The 18,065-nt window shown below is 38.8% G+C and overlaps 1 protein-coding gene across 1 annotated transcript in view; it reads left to right on the plus strand.

Annotated features, from left to right (window-relative positions):
- Positions 1-18,065, plus strand: part of LOC150041006 (vascular endothelial growth factor receptor kdr-like) — a 145,152-nt gene that overhangs the window by 33,829 nt on the left and 93,258 nt on the right. The window contains exons 3-4 of the mRNA XM_090327270.1: positions 2,641-2,861; positions 16,392-16,519. Of these exons, the coding sequence (XP_090183396.1) occupies positions 2,641-2,861; positions 16,392-16,519 (349 nt within the window). The remainder of the gene's footprint in view (positions 1-2,640; positions 2,862-16,391; positions 16,520-18,065) is intronic.

An 18,065-nucleotide genomic window follows, 5' to 3' on the forward strand; every position in this document is an offset into this window, starting at 1 on the left:
CAGAAGCATAGGCCCTTCTGTTGTTTGTAATGACAGGTTTGAGACTCCACTCATGAGGTAAGAAAGGATCAGGAATAGGAATTCTGGGAACAGGTTCTCATGGAATCAAGAGATCAACAAAGAAAAGCAATCATTTTATAAAATTGTTTGTGCCACAACCCGCAGCAACAGGGGACAAGAAAATAATGGACACCAGACTGTGGAATTGAGGTTTGGGACACGAGGGGCCTGAAGTCTTCCTGCAGTTTCAGGTACCCTGGGTCTATTTTACAAGGTATTTATTGAGAAGTGTACGTGCAGAAAAAGTGAGGTTCCAGTAATATTGAAGTCACAAGCATCAATCATGATATACTCAAGTGATAAACAATCTTTTATTTTAATCTTAAGAAGCAGGTGCAAGCAGCAGAAGACTTGGAATTAACATTAATGTTTAGCTATCCTAAATCCCCAGAAAGTTGTGTGTTGAATTAGCCTGTACCTAGGATAGGAATCTGAGGTCCATCAAGCCAGAACTGATTACCATTTCAGGAGACTCTCAGCATTGTGAGAGTTTATGGAAGAGGTAGTTCATCCTCTCAATCCTTTCAGATCTCACAGCTTGGCTTTTGGGGACTCTCACAAGTTGGGATCAATTTAGAGCTTATATTTTACTTCCTAAGGTTACTGTAACAAAATACCATAAGACCCAATTTAGTTTCTTACAATTTTCAAGGTATGAGATATTGTCAGGATTGGTTTCTTCTGAGGTTTCTCTCTTTGGCTTACACATGTCCTCCTTTTCTCTGCATATCAGTGTACATTTTTCCCATAACACACACATCTTTCTAGTATCTCTGTGTATTCTAATTTCTTGTAAGGAAACTAGTCATAATGGATTAGGTCCAACAGCAACGAGCCAGCTCATATTAACTTAATCACCTCTAAAAGGCCATGCCTCCATTAGTCACATGATGACATACTGAAGGATAGGGATTCAACATGAACTGGGGGTGGGTATCAAGGAAGACGTTTTCACTCCGAGAGCATTCAGCTTATTTGATGACCCTATAAAGGAGCTGGATTCAGGTGAGAAATGAGACTCCAAAGGTAGATAGAGCACAGCCAATGGAGGAAGCAGCAGTCACACTGAGGAATTGTGGCTTGAGTTTATTTTCCCGTCATTTATGGTACAGGAACTTGGCAGGCAGTGTGTACAGTGTTATTCTGTATCCAGCTTCCCTCTTGGTCTTGATTTCTCATTGCCTTAATAGTATTAATGTGAGCTATTGTCTTTTCAAAATGGCTGAGAATGTATTGCTTTGAAAAGTATGACTAAGGCAAGTGATTGTGCCTTATATCCTTTTAGTTTCTACTTTGTACCCATTTCAGTGGATAGGCCATGATAAACAGTAGTCTAGGAAAATGTGAGAATATAAGAGATGAGATACAATATGGAGAAATGTACATTTTTTGTGTCAGTATTGGGGTACAAGCTCAGGGCTCACACTCTCTGTTAGCTTTTTTACTTAAGGCTTATGCTCTACCACTTGAGTCATACCTCCACTTCTGGCTTTTTGCTGGTTAGTTTGAGATTCGAGTCTCATGGCCTTTTCTGCCCATGTTGACTTCGAACCAAGATTTTTAGGTATCAGTCTCCTGAGTAGTTAGGATTATTGACAGGATCCATCAGCACTGGGTAGAAAGGTTATTTTTGACCTAAGAACTAGAATCGTGTGGTTCCAGTTTGCCCTGTTCTGACTCTCTCTCTTACTAAAGGGGAAGGCTTGCATAGCTAAAGCTCTTTCACGTGAAGTTTCTTAATGAATCTTTATAATACAAATGGGAGAGAAGTTTAATCTCTGTTTTATAGACCAGGAACCTAAGACCTAGAAAGCTTAGGTAAATAGCCAAGGTCATATGATTAAGCTGTGGTAATACTGAGAGTATGTAGATTCATTTTCCTTCCTCCTTCCAGTTATCACATCAAATTTTTCTTACTGTAAGAACTGGGAAGGAGAAAATAATCTTTGTTGGAACAAGGTGATAGAATACATTTCTTTTATTTGCATATGGAAGAATTTCTGTGGACTTAAACTTAGTTCTTGGTTTCTTGCCATGAAATTCAGAGTGCAGTCCAGTTACATGTCTTTTCAGGGTTTAACTCATTTCAAAAAAAATACTTCAAATCTCAGTGAGACAATGAATTTGGAAAAAGAACCCCCAAATATCTAGACTAAAACTTAGTAATATTGAGTTTTGCTTCTGCAGCAACTCTCTAGGCAAGGCTCTTTGCTTTTGTATGTCTTAGTGTTCTCATTTCTCAAGTGGAAACGGAACAAGAAAATACTTCAGACATGTAATTCAATATTCCCTTATACTTTTAGGAGTTTATTTTCCAAAATGCTAAAGCCCACCTGTTGATAGAGAGAGCTAGCCTGGAGGTGAAGGGTAAGGTGAAGAGGACTTGTAGTAGAGGGGAGAGAAAAAGACCCCATTTGTGTCTTTGGAGCTTCCTTAAGCTTTCGATGCTTCTCAAGCCCATAGATGAACATTCTAATCTCTATGATCAACTCTTTCAAGCCAACTTTTATTTTGTTCCAGATTAGGGTTTGACAGTAGCATCAGGCCTGGCCCAGCATGACTTCTTTTGCTTTCTTTCAGAGGATTGGCTGCCATGACGTGGAGCTGGGGTACTGGACCTGCAAATAATAGAGCCCGCATCTTGGAGCACCCCTGTTCTGATGATCCCCTTTTTACTTGCAACCAGCTTACCATCTTCCGCACAGAAGCTGGGGACACTGGCTATTTCACATGTAGCTACAAGGATATCGCTAACACCAAGAACCCTAATGGCAAGGCCAGTGTCTATGTGTACGTCAAAGGTGAGTGTGTACTTGTTACCTTAGGACTGAATGATACAGTATTTTCTGGATTTTTCTGTACATTATTATATGCACAATGATGCATATAATATATGCTACATATTAATAGGTTTTACAACCTGTGTAATATATAATGATATAAGGGTATCCATATATTATATATATTTATAATATTCCATAGTGTTAGACATGTAATATATTATGTGTAATAAACAATATATTGTCTGTAATCCTAGCTACTCAGGAAGCTGCAATCTGAGGATGATGGTTCAAAGCCAGCCCGGGCACTAAAGACTGTGAGACTCTTATCTCCAATTAACCACTAGAAAACCAAAAGTGGCACTATGGCTCAAGGGATAGGTTGGCAACCTTGAGCTGAAGAGCTCAGGGACAATGCCCAGGCCCAGAGTCCAAGCCCCATGATCAACAAAAACAAAAATGACTAATATATGTGTAATAGCATACCATATTACACATAATCTATTATCATCTGAGTATATATTTAAATATAAATATTTATACATTATATGTTTTATTAAATATACATTTTTGTAGGTCTTGGGGCTTGAATTCTGGGTCTAGGCGCTGTCCCTGAGCTCTTCAGCTCAAGGCTACCACCTTACCCCTGAGCCACAGCCCCACTTCCTGTTTTTTAGTGATTAATTGGAGATTAAGGGTCTCACAGACTTTAGTTCCCGGGCTAGCTTTGAACCACAATCCTCAGATCTCAGCCTCCTGAGTAGCTAGGATTATAGGAATGAGCCACCATGCCTGGAGAACAACCGTGTTTTATGCGTGTGTGTGTGTGTGTGTGTGTGTGTGTGTGTGTGTGTGTGTCATGGGCCCGGGTGCTGTCCCTGAGCTCTTTAACTCACAGCCAACACTTTGAGTCACAGTGTCACTTCCAGTTTTCTGGTAGTTATTTGGAGATAAGAGTCTCATGGACTCATGGAATTTCCTGACTGGCCTGGCTTTGACCATCATCTTTAAATCTCAGCCTCTAGAGTAGCTAGGATTACAGATGTGAGCCACCAGCACCCAGTTCATTTTATGCTTTTTGACTTCTGTTAACAGTCCGTTTGTGCCTTTACCGTCTCATGCTTTGTAAAGGGTAAATTTTCTCTGGAAATAAAAAACAGAAATATGAGTTAGGTGCCAGTTTCTTTTAATAATGATAGCAAATATGCATAAGCTTCTTCTTATATGCCAGGCAGTGTACCAAGTTCTTTTTAAAAAATGTTTTAATTTTCTTCAAGTAGTTGTACAAAGGAGAATGCCATTTAACAAAACAGTTTATGAATACAATGCATCAGGATTAGTGTCACCCCCTTCAACATTGTCACCCCCCCTTCGCCAAGTTCTTTATAAATATTAACATATTTAGTTCTGATTGTAGCTCGATGAAGTATGCTAAAATAATTCAGTTTTAGATGAGAAAATAGGAATATGGAAGTTAAATAATTTACCCGAGTTTACACAGTTGTCAGGTGATAGGGGAAAGATTCAAATCTAAGCAGTCTGCTTTTGTGGTTTGTGTTTGTGTGGATGCCTGTGCACACATTTGCACCACTTTCTCAAGGCTAGAGCTCTACCATTTACGGCTTTTTCTATATATGTGGTACTGAGGAATCAAACCCGGGTCTTTGTGTATGCTAGGCAAGCACTCTACCACTAGGCCAAACTCCCATGCAAGATACTATATGAACAGCAAACCTCAGGCACAGAGAGTTCAAGTAACCTATCTCAAGCCACAGTGCTTTGAAGTAATGGTATTAGGATTTGAATCAAAGCAACCTAGCATGAAACAATGCTTTTTATTTATTTTTTCAATTGTATTTTATTGTCAGTATAGAGGGGTTCATCAGGTAGTGGGTACATTACTTCTTGAACATTGATACCCCTTCCAATCATTTTCTCCCAGTTTCCCTCCCCCCAGCCCCTCCCAATCATCTTGTTTTTCCCCTTATTTCAAATAAACAAACTTATATACAATATAGCAGGTACCAAAATCAGATACAGTGACCACATGAGAGAAACCACAGGGAGAGAAACCAAGCGAACAAAAGAAAAGGAGGGGCGGGGGTAAACAACCTCACACAGTACATTGAGAGCAACATTACTTTTTAACCAAGCTATTGCTGAGTACATGAGCCTTTAAATACTCTTCTGGGGGCTGGGAAATCCTTGCAGCCCAAGCACCCATTGAACAGATATGGAAAGAGTTCCACTTTGGCTGCTACAACTTTTTTCTTCCTGCTCTTATTTCCCAGAAACAAAGGGGGCAGTTATAGGTTATAGTCTTGTTTTCCTCAAATTGCTTCCTCCTAGACTCCAGGATCCTTATCCCTTAATCAGTCCTTCTTTGGAAAATTTGGGCAGTTGCCAGAGGTATATGTGATCAAGGAGCTGGGAAGGGCCTTAAGGCGCCATTGGTGACATTTTCTTTATCTTCCTCTGCCTCTAGCTGGTAAGAAAGGTCTCTTAACTTTTAGGTTTTCCTTCCAGAAGCTTAGTGTCTTGGGACCATGACTCTGGGGTTTGGATTATTGTTCCTTTTGTATTCTAATTTCCTCTTTGAAAGCACAGTCTGTGCCTCTTAGGAATTAAAAAAAAATTCCCACACATCATTTCTCCCTCTGAGCTATGTTCTTACTTCCTTCTACATTTACTGGCAGCCCAATCTCCATAAATCACTAAGCATAGACCAGCAAAAAAAAAATCTAGATTTTATTCCACAGATCTTTTGAGCTTTTTTTTTGACAGTCCTGGGCTTTCACTCAGGGCCTGGAGGCTATCCTGAGCCTCATTTTGCTCAAAGTTAGTGTTCTATCTACCCCTTGAGCCACAGTGCCACATCTGGCTTTTTCTGTTTGTGTGGTACGGAGGAATCAAACCCAGGGCTTCATGCATGCTAGGCAAGCACTCTACCACTAAACCATATTCCCAGCCTGTTTTTGAGCTTTAAAGACATTGATTAAGCAGGTATAAAGAGCTATGAGAGAAGGTTGAAATGGAAATAACCCTAGCTAATGAATCTACCTTCTGCTCCTATCTCCACTGCTTTTTCTTTTTGAGGGGACTGTGAACAAATCTCCTTTTTTTTCTTTCTTTTTCTTTTCTTTTGGTTGGTTGTGAGGCTTCAACTCTGGGCCTGAACACTGTCCCTGACCTCTTCAGCACTATGCTACTGCTCTACCCCTTGAGCTATAGCCCCACTTCCAGTTTTCTAGTTGTTAAATGGAGATAAGAGTTTCCTAATCTTTAGTTCTTGGGCTGACTTTGAACTGTGATCCTCAGATCTCAGCCTCCTGAGTAGCAAGGATTACAGGCATGAGCAACTGCGCCCAGCTTCTGATTCTTGTATACTGATTATGTGTCTGGAAATTTTGCTGAATTCATGTATTACTTCTAGTTATTTTTTTGTTTTTTTTTAGTCGAGTTTTTGAACATTTCTCTAGAAAAGACCATGTCATCTGTAGTTTCAACTTGACTACTTTTTAATCCCCTCGTTAGTATGTCTGTTATTTCTCTTGCCTAATTTTCTTTTCTTTTTGCCAGTCCTGGGGCTTGAACTCACAGCCTGGGCACTGTTCTTGGACACATTTTGCTCAAGGCTAGTGTTCTGCCACTTGAGCCACAGCACCACTCCCGGCTTTTTCTGTGTATATGGTACTGAGGAATTGAACCCAGGGCTTCGTGCATGCTAGGCAAGCACTCAACCACTAGGCAAAGCTTCCGGCCCTCTTGCCTAATTTTCTGACTAGAATGTATAAAAATATGTAGAATAAAATTAACAAAGTATTCCAGATATGAGACAGGAATCATCCAACTTTTTCTTTTTCCTCCTCCTCCTCCTCTTCTTCCTCCTCCTCTTCTTCCTCCTCCTCTTCTTCCTCCTCCTCCTCTTGTTTTGCAGTTTGCATACTCTTCAAGGTTGGCTTCTTCAAGGTTGGCTTATTATAGTGGCCTTTACTGTCTAGTATAACTAATTTGTTCAACTTTTCATCTTGTGATTGTACCAAGAGACTTACACATCAATTATGATGATTATATTCTGTTTCAAAATGTAACTTTCTGTGGTGTATCATATTGTTTATTTGCTTTTTTTCAGCCATAATTGCATCTATGAGATGAATCTAACTTACGTCAAAAAGTATTTTTAAATGAGCTGCAGATTTGTTTTGGTAATATTTTGTTGAGGATTTTTGCACTTATGTTCCTCAAGGAAACAGGTCTATTATTATTTTTTTCTTGTCAGTTGTGGGACTTGAACTCTGGGCCTAGGCGTTGTCTCTGAGCTCTTCAGCTCAAGGCTACCATCCTACTCCTTGAGCCACAGCGCCATTTCCGGTTTTCTAGTGGTTAATCGGAGATAAGAGTCTTTAGTGCCCAGGCTGGCTTTGAACCGCCATCCGCAGATCTCAGCCTCTTAATTAAGTAGCTATGATTACAGGCAGGAGCCACCTCACTAAGCGTGTTATTTTCTTTCTTTCTTTCTTTCTTTTTTATTATTGAGCCTTATCTGGTTGTGGTTACAGGGTAATGATGACCTTGTAGAAAGTGTTTGGAAGAATTCCTTCCTATTCTTATGTCAGGGTGATTACTATTATTTCTTTCTTAAATATTTTGTAAAATTTATTATTGAGGGTTGGAATGTGGCTTAGTGGCATAGTGCATCCCTAGCATGCATAAAGTCCTGAGTTTGATTCCTCAATACCACATACAGAGAAAAAGCCAGAAGTGGTGCAGTGGCTCAAATGGTAGAGTGCTAGCCTTGAGAAAAAGAAGCTCAGGGACAATGGCCACACCCTGAGTTCAAGCCCCAAGATAGGGAAACATAAAACTCAATAGTGAATCGTTCTGCTCCCAGGCTGTAATTAAATGGTAGTCCTTTTCCTACTGATTGACCCATTGCATGTATTTGGACTGCTCTGAGTATCTGTATCTTTATGCTTCAGGCTAAGTATGCTGTATGTGTCTCGTAATGTTTCTAGTTCTTATATGTTATCAATTTCGTTAGCATAGAATTTTTCATATAAATATTTGATTGTCTTTCTATGGTCTCAATCACGATGGTTCTCTCTTAGAATTATGCTAATTTGCTATTTTTCCCATTTTAGTTTAGTAAAGGGTTCATCTATTGTATTTACCTTTTTGTTTCACTGACCCCCCCCCTTTCTTTTTTTGGTCATGGAGCTTGAACTCTGGGCCTGAGCACTGTGCCTGAGCTCTTCAGTTCAAGGCTAGTGCTCTACCACTTTGAGCCACAGTGCCACTTCCAATTTGCTAGTTGCTAATTGGAGACTGGCAAAAAAGTGGGAGAGGAGAAGATAGAATGTAGTAGAAAGATTATTCATAGAAAAATTTAATATATATTACAGTCTTTTAACTATAGTCATCATACTGTGTTATATTTCTAGACTTATCTATACAATGTTAACTTTATACATGTAACTAACAACCTCCCCATTTCTATTACCTTTTAAATTTGAAAACTATCATTCTTCCTTCTTTTTCTATGGGCTTGACTGTTAAGAATCCTCATCAAAATAAAGTCATTCAGCCCTTTAATTTCTGTGTATAATCTATTTTACTTGTTATAGTATAACAACCTTAATGTTTGTCCATAGTTTCACAAGTGGTAGGAACTCCTATTCAAATGGCTTAATAATTTTCTGCTAGGTATAGCTCATAATTCTTTTATCATTCATTATTTAGCAATAGGCATTTATTCTCATTTCTTTGCTTTTAGAATAAAGCTGCTTCAGTGAACATGGGAGTGCAGATATCTCTTCTGGGGATTGATTTAATTTCTTTTGAATACATACCAATAATAGAATTGCTGCATGGTATAAATGTTTGATATTTCATTTCTTTAGTGTCCTTTATATTTTTTTAAAAAAAGAATGTTTGTGGTAACTGACATTCTCAACGATAGAGTACCAAATGCTCCAATTTCTTCAGATCCTTTCTAAAAATTATTATCTCTTTTATTTTTTATAGTATCAGAGGCAAATAAATAAATTGAAACTCTGTAGTCATCACAACAAGGATAACCAAGAATAATTGAAACTAATTACACAAATATAGCATCCTTCAGTATCCATGGGGATAAGTTCCAACATAGTATTCACATATAGGCAGTGTACATCCCATGTAATATAAAGAAAATATTATTAAGGTATGGTAAATGTATGCCGGGAGTTTGGCCTAGTAGTAGAGTTCTTGCCTAGCATGCACTAAGACCCAGATTCGATTCCTCGGTACTACATACATAGAAAAATAACCAGAAGTGGTATTGTGGCTCAAGTCGTAGAGTTCTAGCCTTGAGAAATCCCAAGGACAGTGTGCAGGCCCTGAGCTCAAGGCCCAGGACTGGCAAAAAAAAATTATGGTAAATGCACAACATAATGGGTTTTATTATGGTATTTTCATACCTGTATATAATACACTTTAATCATTTTCCCATTACCTTCTCCCAAGACTCTCATTCCTCTCTACTGGTCTCTTATTCTTCTCAAATAGTCCACATCATGTATTTTTAAAATGTAGATAATCTGTATATGAAGGTTGGTGCCAGTGATTCATACCTGTAATCCAAGCTATACTGGAGGCTGAGATCTGAGGATTGAAGTTCAAAGCCAGCCTGAGAAGGAAAGTCTGTGAGACTCATCTCCACTTAACAACCACAAAACTGGAAGTGGTGCAATGCTGTGGGCTCAAAGTGGTAGAAGACTACCCTTGAGCAAAAGAGCTCAGGGAGAGCATCCAGGCCCTAAGTTCACGCCCCACGACCAACTGACCAAAACAAAAATCTGTGTATGAAACAGACTGTATGATATTTATCTTTGCGAGTTTAATTTATTTTACTTAACTTTGTGATTCTTAATTCCACTTATTTTGATAAAAATATGGTTTCCTTTTTATGGCTAATTGGGTTTCTTTTTCCTCTTCTTCCTCCTTCTCTTCCTTATTTTTCTCCTCCTCCTTTTTTTGTGCCAGTACTGTGTTCGAATTCCAGAGGGGCTGGAGCTTGCTCAACTTCCTTTCTCATGGCTCTACACTTGATTCAATGCCTCCAACCTGACTTTTGGGTGGTTAATGAGAGATAGCGCCTCCCATATTTCTGTTTTTGCTAGCCTTGAACTGTGATTCTCCATGTCTCAGTGCCTTGACTAGCTAGGATAACCAGCACCTGACTACCGTGCTGTTTTATCCATTTATCTGTAGATAGATTCTTAGGTTGTTTCTGTAACTTAGCTATTTGTGAATAGTGCTGTAGTAAACATGAGTTCGAAGATTTTTTTTTGTTTTTTTTTTTTTTTTGTGCCAGTCCTGGGCTTGGGCTCAGGGCCTGAACACTGTCCCTGGATTTTCTCAAGGCTAGAGCTCTACCACTTGAGCCACAGCACCACTTCTGGCTTTTTTCTATGTATGTGGTACCGAGGAATCGAACCCGGGTCTTGGTGCATGCTAGGAAAGCACTTTAACCACTAGGCCAAACTCCAGGCCGTGTTGAAGGTTTTTCTTTTGCAAGCTGGTTTTAATTCCTTTGAGTATCCCTTGGAATGGTTCAACTGGATTATATGATAGTTCATTCTATCTTCTCTTAACCTTCAGTTAAAATCCATCCCACTAAGTGTGAGATGATGTCCCTTTTTGTTTTTCATTTGCATTTTCCTGAAATGCACATTTTGGTATTTTTTTTTACTATTTTGAATATTCTTCCTTTAAGAAATATTTGCTCAGGTCTTTGCCAAATTTTAAATTGATTTGTTGTTATTGTTACTGAATTTTGTGAGTTTCTTCTGTTTTGGATATTAACATCTTTTGTTCTGGATGTTAACATCCAATCAGGTAAATTTATTACAAATATATAGTCAGTCATGGGGCTTAAATTCTGGGCCTGGGCACTGTCGCTAAGCATTTCAGCTTAAGTCTATAACCCTACCCCTTAAGTCACAGCACCACTTCTGGTTTTCTGGTGATTAATTGAAGGTAAGAGTCTCCTGGACTTTTCAGTGCCTGAGCTGGCTTCGAACCTCGATCCTCAGATCTCGGCCTCCTGAGTATGTAGGAATACAAGCATGAGCCACCACATCTGGATGCAGATATTTTTCTTAATGAGTAAATTACTCTTTCATTTTGTTGATTATTTCCTTTGTTATAAAGAAACCTTTTAGTGTGATGTAGTTTTGTTTGGTAATTCTCATGTGTTCCATTTACATTATTGGCAAGTACAAAAAGCCTTTCTTCTATTTTTTTTTCCTGTCAGGAGTTTAAAGTTTCAGTTTATATTTGTCTGAGTTAATTTTTTGTATGATATAAAATAGAGAACTTGGTTCATTCTTTTACATTTGTCCTAACTGTACTTTACTGAAACAATTATCCCTTTCCCATTATGCAGTTGGTGCTCTTTTGGGAATCTAGTTAACAATGTAAGTCTCGGTGAATTCTTCCCTCTGTTTTGCTTCACTGGTAATATGTGTGTTTTATGCCAGTACCATACTATTTTTACTATATGTTTGCAATATAATTTGAAATCAGAACATCCAATGTAGGCTGGGCACTGGTGGCTCACACCTATAATCCTAGCTACTCTGTATGCTGAGATCTGATGATCACAGTTCAAAGCCAGCCTGGGTAAAAAAGTCCTTGAGACTCTTATCTCCGATTAACCACCAGAAAATCCTTGAGAATCTTTTTTTTTTACGTTTATTTACTTGATTTTTTTTGCCATTCCTGGGCCTTGAACTCAGAGCCTGAGCACTGTCCTTGGGGCTTTCTCAAGGCTAGAGCTCTACCACTTGAGCCACAGCACCATTTCTGGCTTTTTCTATGTTTATGTGGTACCAAGGAATTGAACCCAGGTCTTTGTACATGCTAGGCAAGCACTCTACCAGTAGGCCAAATTCCAGGCCCCATTATTTTTTTAAGGGCAGAAATTTTAATAAAGGACAAACTTTAGTTACTTGAGAATCTTATCTCCATTAACCACCAGAAAACCTGAAGTGGCACTGTGGCTCAGTGTGATAGAGTGCTAGACTTGAGCTGAAAAGCTTAGGGACAGTAACCAGACCCTGAGTTCAAGCCCCACAACCTACCAAAAAAATCTGATGTCTCCAACTTTGTTCTTTTTATCTTAGGATTACTTTTGCTACTCTATGTTTCTTTCCTGGCGTCATACATTTTTATGGCTTTTTTCATTTTTAGTAAAATGTTATTAAAATTTTGATAAGGATTACATTGAATCCCATAATTCAGAGCAATGAATTTTATATTGCTTTGTAATATGGTCCTTTTTTGTGCATGTCCTAAGGCTTGAAATCAGGAACTGGGTGTTATCACTGAGCTTTTGTGCTTAAGGCTAGTGCTCTACCACATTGAACCATAGCATCACTTCTAGTTTTTGTGGTGGTTAATTGGAGATAAGAGTCTTTCTTTTCTTTCCAGGCTGGCTTTGAACCCTGAAGCTCAGATCTCAGCTTCCTTAATAGTATTACAGGCATGAGCCACCAGTACCCAGCTTGGTTGTTTTAGCAATATTATTTCTTGCAACCCATGGACATAGGACAGCTTTCATGTTATCTCAAATATATGAGGAGCTTGGTTGTTTTAGCAATATTATTTCTTGCAACCCATGCACATAGGACAGCTTTCATGTTATCTCTAATATATGAGTAAAACACATAATCAATCTAAACATATTAATGAAATAATCTACTTTATTTTCCCCTAATTCTTAGAAGCCCTATAGTTTAGGTTATATTTACAAAAGTACATCTCAATTCATATTCGCTTGGTTTCAGATGCTTAATTAGCCACATATGGCCAGTAGCTAACATATTAAATGGTTCAATTTTAAGGTCTGAAGAAAAAGCTCTCGTTAAAGGGCAGAGCTAAAGATGAATACATTTTCTAGATGCATTGTCTTTTGATAAATATTCTTCTTGAAAGGTAATAGAGGCATTACTACCTAGTTTGAGATTAAAATCTTTAGGTAATGAGGAGTCAGTGACATCACCCTTGAGTTTAGACTGCATTTCATTTTCCCTTAGCTCTTGGCATATAGTTCTCCCTAGCCTCTTCCTGTGTTCTCCTTCCTAGTACAAGACAACCTAGAGAATTCAAATCTAGGTTCAAATCACAAAGTTAAAAATAGATTTCACCCCAAGAAGCCCCCTCTCTCTACTTTGAATGTCTTTTAACTCTGCTTTCTGATAAAGATCTTGGAAAGAGGACACACGTTGTATACTTACCTCCACACCTTTTCCTTTGTCGGCTTGACCTCTGTCCCAAGGCCTCCAGTCATTATAAACCTCTGTCTCACACTTTCCTGTCCATCAAGAACTTGGCAAGACAAAATAGCCTTGTAACAGGACAAGCCCCTGTTTACCCAGAATAGGAATGTACTTTCAATAGCCCTGGAATGGCCATAACCCTAGGTTATAAAGAAGAATGGAGATTCCCAGAAGCTAAACACATCACATTCTTGTATCTTTTCAGTGTTAGAGCAGATCAAGGGTAGGTGTGCACATGTGAGCATGAACTATCTGTCATGGCTGGTTTAGTCTGAAGATAAAATAGTTTATGACTCCAAGAATCATCAGGTATCAGGACTATCAGAGTCTGTGGAAGTCAGTTCATTCCATATTTCATAGCACAAATCCAAGAGCATGAGGCTCAGGGAGGAAAAAGACATTTCCAAAATCTTAAGCAGTCAATAATATAGCAAAAACAAGTAAAACACCAAATTCTAAATCCTGGGACCTAAAAAATGTCTGGTCCAGGAAGTTGTGCTGCAGCTCAAGTTGTAGAGTGCTAGCCTTGAGCTGAAGATCTCAGAAACAGCACCCAGGCCCAGAGTTCAAACCCCATAACCAAAAAATAAATTGGGGGGGGGGTGGTGGGACTGGGAGGATAGCCTAGTGGTAGAGTGTTTGTCTGGCATGCATAAAGCCCTGGGTTTGATTCCTCAGCTCCACATACACACACAAATAGCTGGAAGTGGCACTATGGCAGAGCACTAGACTTGAGCAAAAGGTGTCCAAGGACAGTACCCAGACCCTGAGTTCAAGACCTAAGACTGGCAAAAAAAGAATGTCTGGTCCAACCAGGCTTTGATGGCTCACACTGTAAATCCTAGCTACTCAGAAGGCTAAGATCTATAGATCATGGTTCAAAGCAATGCTGGAAGGAAAGTCCATGAGACTATACCACTAAGCCACACTCCTGAACTCCTTCTTCAGCTTTTTAATAGATCTTTGTAGGCCGGCCATGGTGGCTCACACCTATAATCATAGCTACTCAGGAGGCTGAGATCTGAGGATTGCAGCTCAATGCCAGAGCCATACCAGGCACTAAAGTCTGAGAGACGTGTCTCCAATTAACCACCAGAAAACTGGAAGTGGAGTTGTTGCTCAAGGGGTAGGGAGGTATTCTTGAGCTGAAGAGCTCAGAGACAACACCCAGGCCCAGAGTTCAAGCCCCCTGACTGACAAAAAAAAAGTCTTCTTAAATTCTTGAATATGGATTTGAAAGGCTGAAATGAGAAATTCCATGAAAATCTCGGAAATGAGTAGAACTCATTATGAAAAATGCCACAAGTTTGCTTTTCTGACTCTGACACCTATGTAAAATCTCTAAGAATTTCTTCAGCTATAAATTGTTAGTCAAAGGATACACAGAGCTTAACTTGTATGTTAAATTCTGGGGATATAATATACAGCATATATTATAATGATTTGTTAATTCATTTGACCATACACAGTGTATATAAATATATGTATGTATATGTATTCATGTATATATGTACATGTATATTCATGTCTTGTGCCTTAAGCATGTAAGTATACTAAACAATTACATATTTAAATTTTATAAATTTAATAGTGTCTATAGTAGTTTATTATATCCTATTATTTTAACTTATTATAATTATTTAATTCATAATAACTATTCATTAAAAATAGTATCTATGATCCTGAATTTTACAAGGGATAATAAAGATGATAAATGGGGTTTTTTTGCCTAATGCATCTGGTCACATAATAGGAATTTTGAAGCGGGTGGTTACATCAATATACTTCTATTCAGTTTCTATTATCATGAATCACTTGAACCCAGTTATTCTGAACCACAATTTAGTGGTTTTATTTTACTCTATCTCAATAGTTATCATATACTTCCTTTTGCATTATTTTGTCTCTTATTCACTGTTCTGGCTCAGTTCTAGCAGTCAACCTTTTTTCTTATATTGATATTCTCCTTATTTAGTGTATGGAAATTGATAAGAGTACATGTACCCATATACATTTATTGACTGAGTCTAAGAGCTGTTTGAAGGAAAAGTGGGTTCACTTTGAACATATTTTTTTGTCAGTCCTGGGGCTTGAGGACTCAGAGTCTGGGAACTGTCCTTTATCTTTATCAAGGGTAGTACTCTACCCTTAAACCACAGCACCACTTTTGGCTTTTTCTATATATGGAATGGAGGAATCTATCCAAGGGCTTCACACATCTTAGACAAACACTCTACCACTAGGCCACACTTCTGGCTTCAACCTGAGAACACATTTATAGTTATTCAATGCATTTTTATTTTTTAAAGGACAGTAATAAATGTATGGAAGATATCATGATAAATAAAAGATTGTCCTTGCCATACAAACCTTATACATCTAATCTGTTCATCACAGAATTAGCATAGGTGATTGTGATACAGTCATTAAGCTCAGAGAACCTGTATGATTTTAAAACACATTATATGGAATCTATGACACAAAAGACTCAGATTAATTTTAATTACGCTCTTTTTTTTGCCAGTCCGGGGGCTTGAACTCAGGGCCTGCAAACTGTCCTTGGACTTTCTCAAGGCTAGAGCTCTACCACTTGAGCTTTAGCACCACTTCCAGCTTTTTCTATGTTCTAGTACCAAGGAATCGAACCTGGGTCTTTGTGCATGCTAGGCAAGCACTCTACCACTGGGCCAAACTCCTAGCCCCTTAATTGTGTTCTTAAATTTATGTGCTAAGGATTGCATACAGAGATTTTTTTTTCTTGAGCACTTGTTTGTAGAACATGAGATTTGAAATATGGTGTAAAAACTCAGTTTTAATAAAAATTTTAATATAAGAACACATTACCTGGATAGAAAGAAATTTTAGATACTAGCGTGGACACATTCCAGAAGTACTATGATGTGAATGAGAGATTTAACTTCTTACATGTGATGGCTCAATGTATTAAAACTAAGACCATTCAAATGATCTTTATTGTTTCTATAGATTTTTATGCAAAGATGTCTTTTCTGATTCTTCTAGAAGAAGCCCTGTCTAGGAGTGGTGAAATATGGGTTTACATTTTGGCTATCTCCTGTGCTGAGTCCTTTTTCTTCTCTGAGGCTTAATCTTCCTTATAGAAAATGAAAAGTTAAGATGCAGTTATTTTAAAGTTGCTGGCATGCATGCAAAAGATGAATTTTTATCTTCGTAATAACTGTAAATATAATTTCCTTCCTCACCCCTGTAGATGACAGCCAGAGCTTTGTAGAGACCTATAAAGACATACCAAAGGTGATCACTGTGCTTACTGAAGCCCAAGAAGTGCTGATACCATGTCGTGTCACTTCTCCTGACATTGATGTTAAGCTTCATCTGGTAAGTTTCAATGTTAAAGTCTCAGAAAGAGGACTGTCACTATCTAATGTATCAAATATAAGGATAATAGGAGAGAGTGTTTCAACATTGTGTCTGATACTGCTTTCAGTTGTATGTAGACTTCTTTGGAAGTGTTTTTATAAGGTTGCTCCATGTAGAGAAAGGAAACAGATGCCTCAGTGATCATCTTTTTTTTTTTAATTTGGTCATGGGGCTTGAACTCTGGGCCTAGGCACTGTTCCTGAGCTCTTCAACCCAAGGCTACCACCCCTACCCCTTGAGCCACAGCCCCACTCCCCGTTTTTGAGTGGTTAATTGGAGATATGAATCTCATTGTCTTTAGTGACCAGGCTGGCTTTGAACTGCTATCCTCAGATCTCAGCCTCCTGAGGAGCTAAGATTACCAGGGTGAGCCACCACTCCTGGCTTTAGTTATCTTTTTGATCTCTACATTATGGGCCATTCCAGAGTGTCCCAGAAGCCAGCACCATTTTCTAGAAAAACTTCCTGAATTCAGCTGACTCCAGATCTCCTGTAAAATCATTTTTTTTTTTTGGTGGTCGGTCATGGGGCTTGAATTCTGAGCCTGGTTGCTATCCCTGAGCTCTTCAGCTCAAGGCTAGGACTCTACAACTTTGAGCCATAGCGCTACTTCTGGTTTTGTGGTGGTTAATTGGAGATAAGAATCTCATGGACTTTAGTGCCTGAGCTGGCTTTGAACTGAGATCTCCAGATCGCAGCCTCCTAAGTAGCTAAGATCACTGGTCCCAGCTTTCTGTAAGATCTTATATGGACTTTATGTAGAAATTTGTTAATGTCCAAAGCTCTAGAACCAGAGTACTTGTTTTCCTTAAATGAGTACTTTCCTTAAACAAGAAAATGATGAGTCCAGGGGCCAGTGACTCATACTTGCAGTCGGCTTAGATCATAGGATCGAGGTTTGAAGAGCGCTCAGGATGATAAACCCAAGAGTTTTATCTCTTAACTAGCCAGCAACCCCTGTACTGGCACCAAAAATGCTGGAAGGTTTTGGGGAGGGATTCAAGAGAAGTATGAGAGAAGAATCATCTCAGTCTTAGCCTCCAATACATGTTGGGGTGACAGGAACCATCATTTTTTGATGACTGCATTCAGCTGTGGGTTGAGAAGTCATTCATATTTTTGTCTGAGCTAGTGGTCTGGTATCACTCTCCTCCTGTTCTCAGCCTCCCATATCAGTAGGTTCTTAAAAGAAAATGATGGTGCTTCATGTCTTTGGAACTTGCTACTTCAGAACCAGGGCAATGGTATGCCAGGAAAGGTGGAGTGGGAAGGATGCAATTGCTTCTAGTGGTTATGTGTTTGTCTGGCTACCTCATCCTTCCTCTACCTAATATACAGGGAGAATGACCTGGCCCACCCATTGAGCCTCCGTTTTCCCTCCGCAAGCTAATATTTAGCAAGACTTGGAGACACTGTGTCTCTGTCCTTTGCCAAAAGGAAGCATGAGATTAGCAAAGAACTGACCTGGCCAATTTCAAACATCCTTTTCTAAAATTAGATCTTA

This window comes from Megascapheus bottae, chromosome X, assembly GCF_031878675.1.
Source record: "Megascapheus bottae isolate mThoBot1 chromosome X, mThoBot2.hap1, whole genome shotgun sequence".
Lineage (NCBI taxonomy): Eukaryota > Metazoa > Chordata > Mammalia > Rodentia > Geomyidae > Megascapheus > Megascapheus bottae.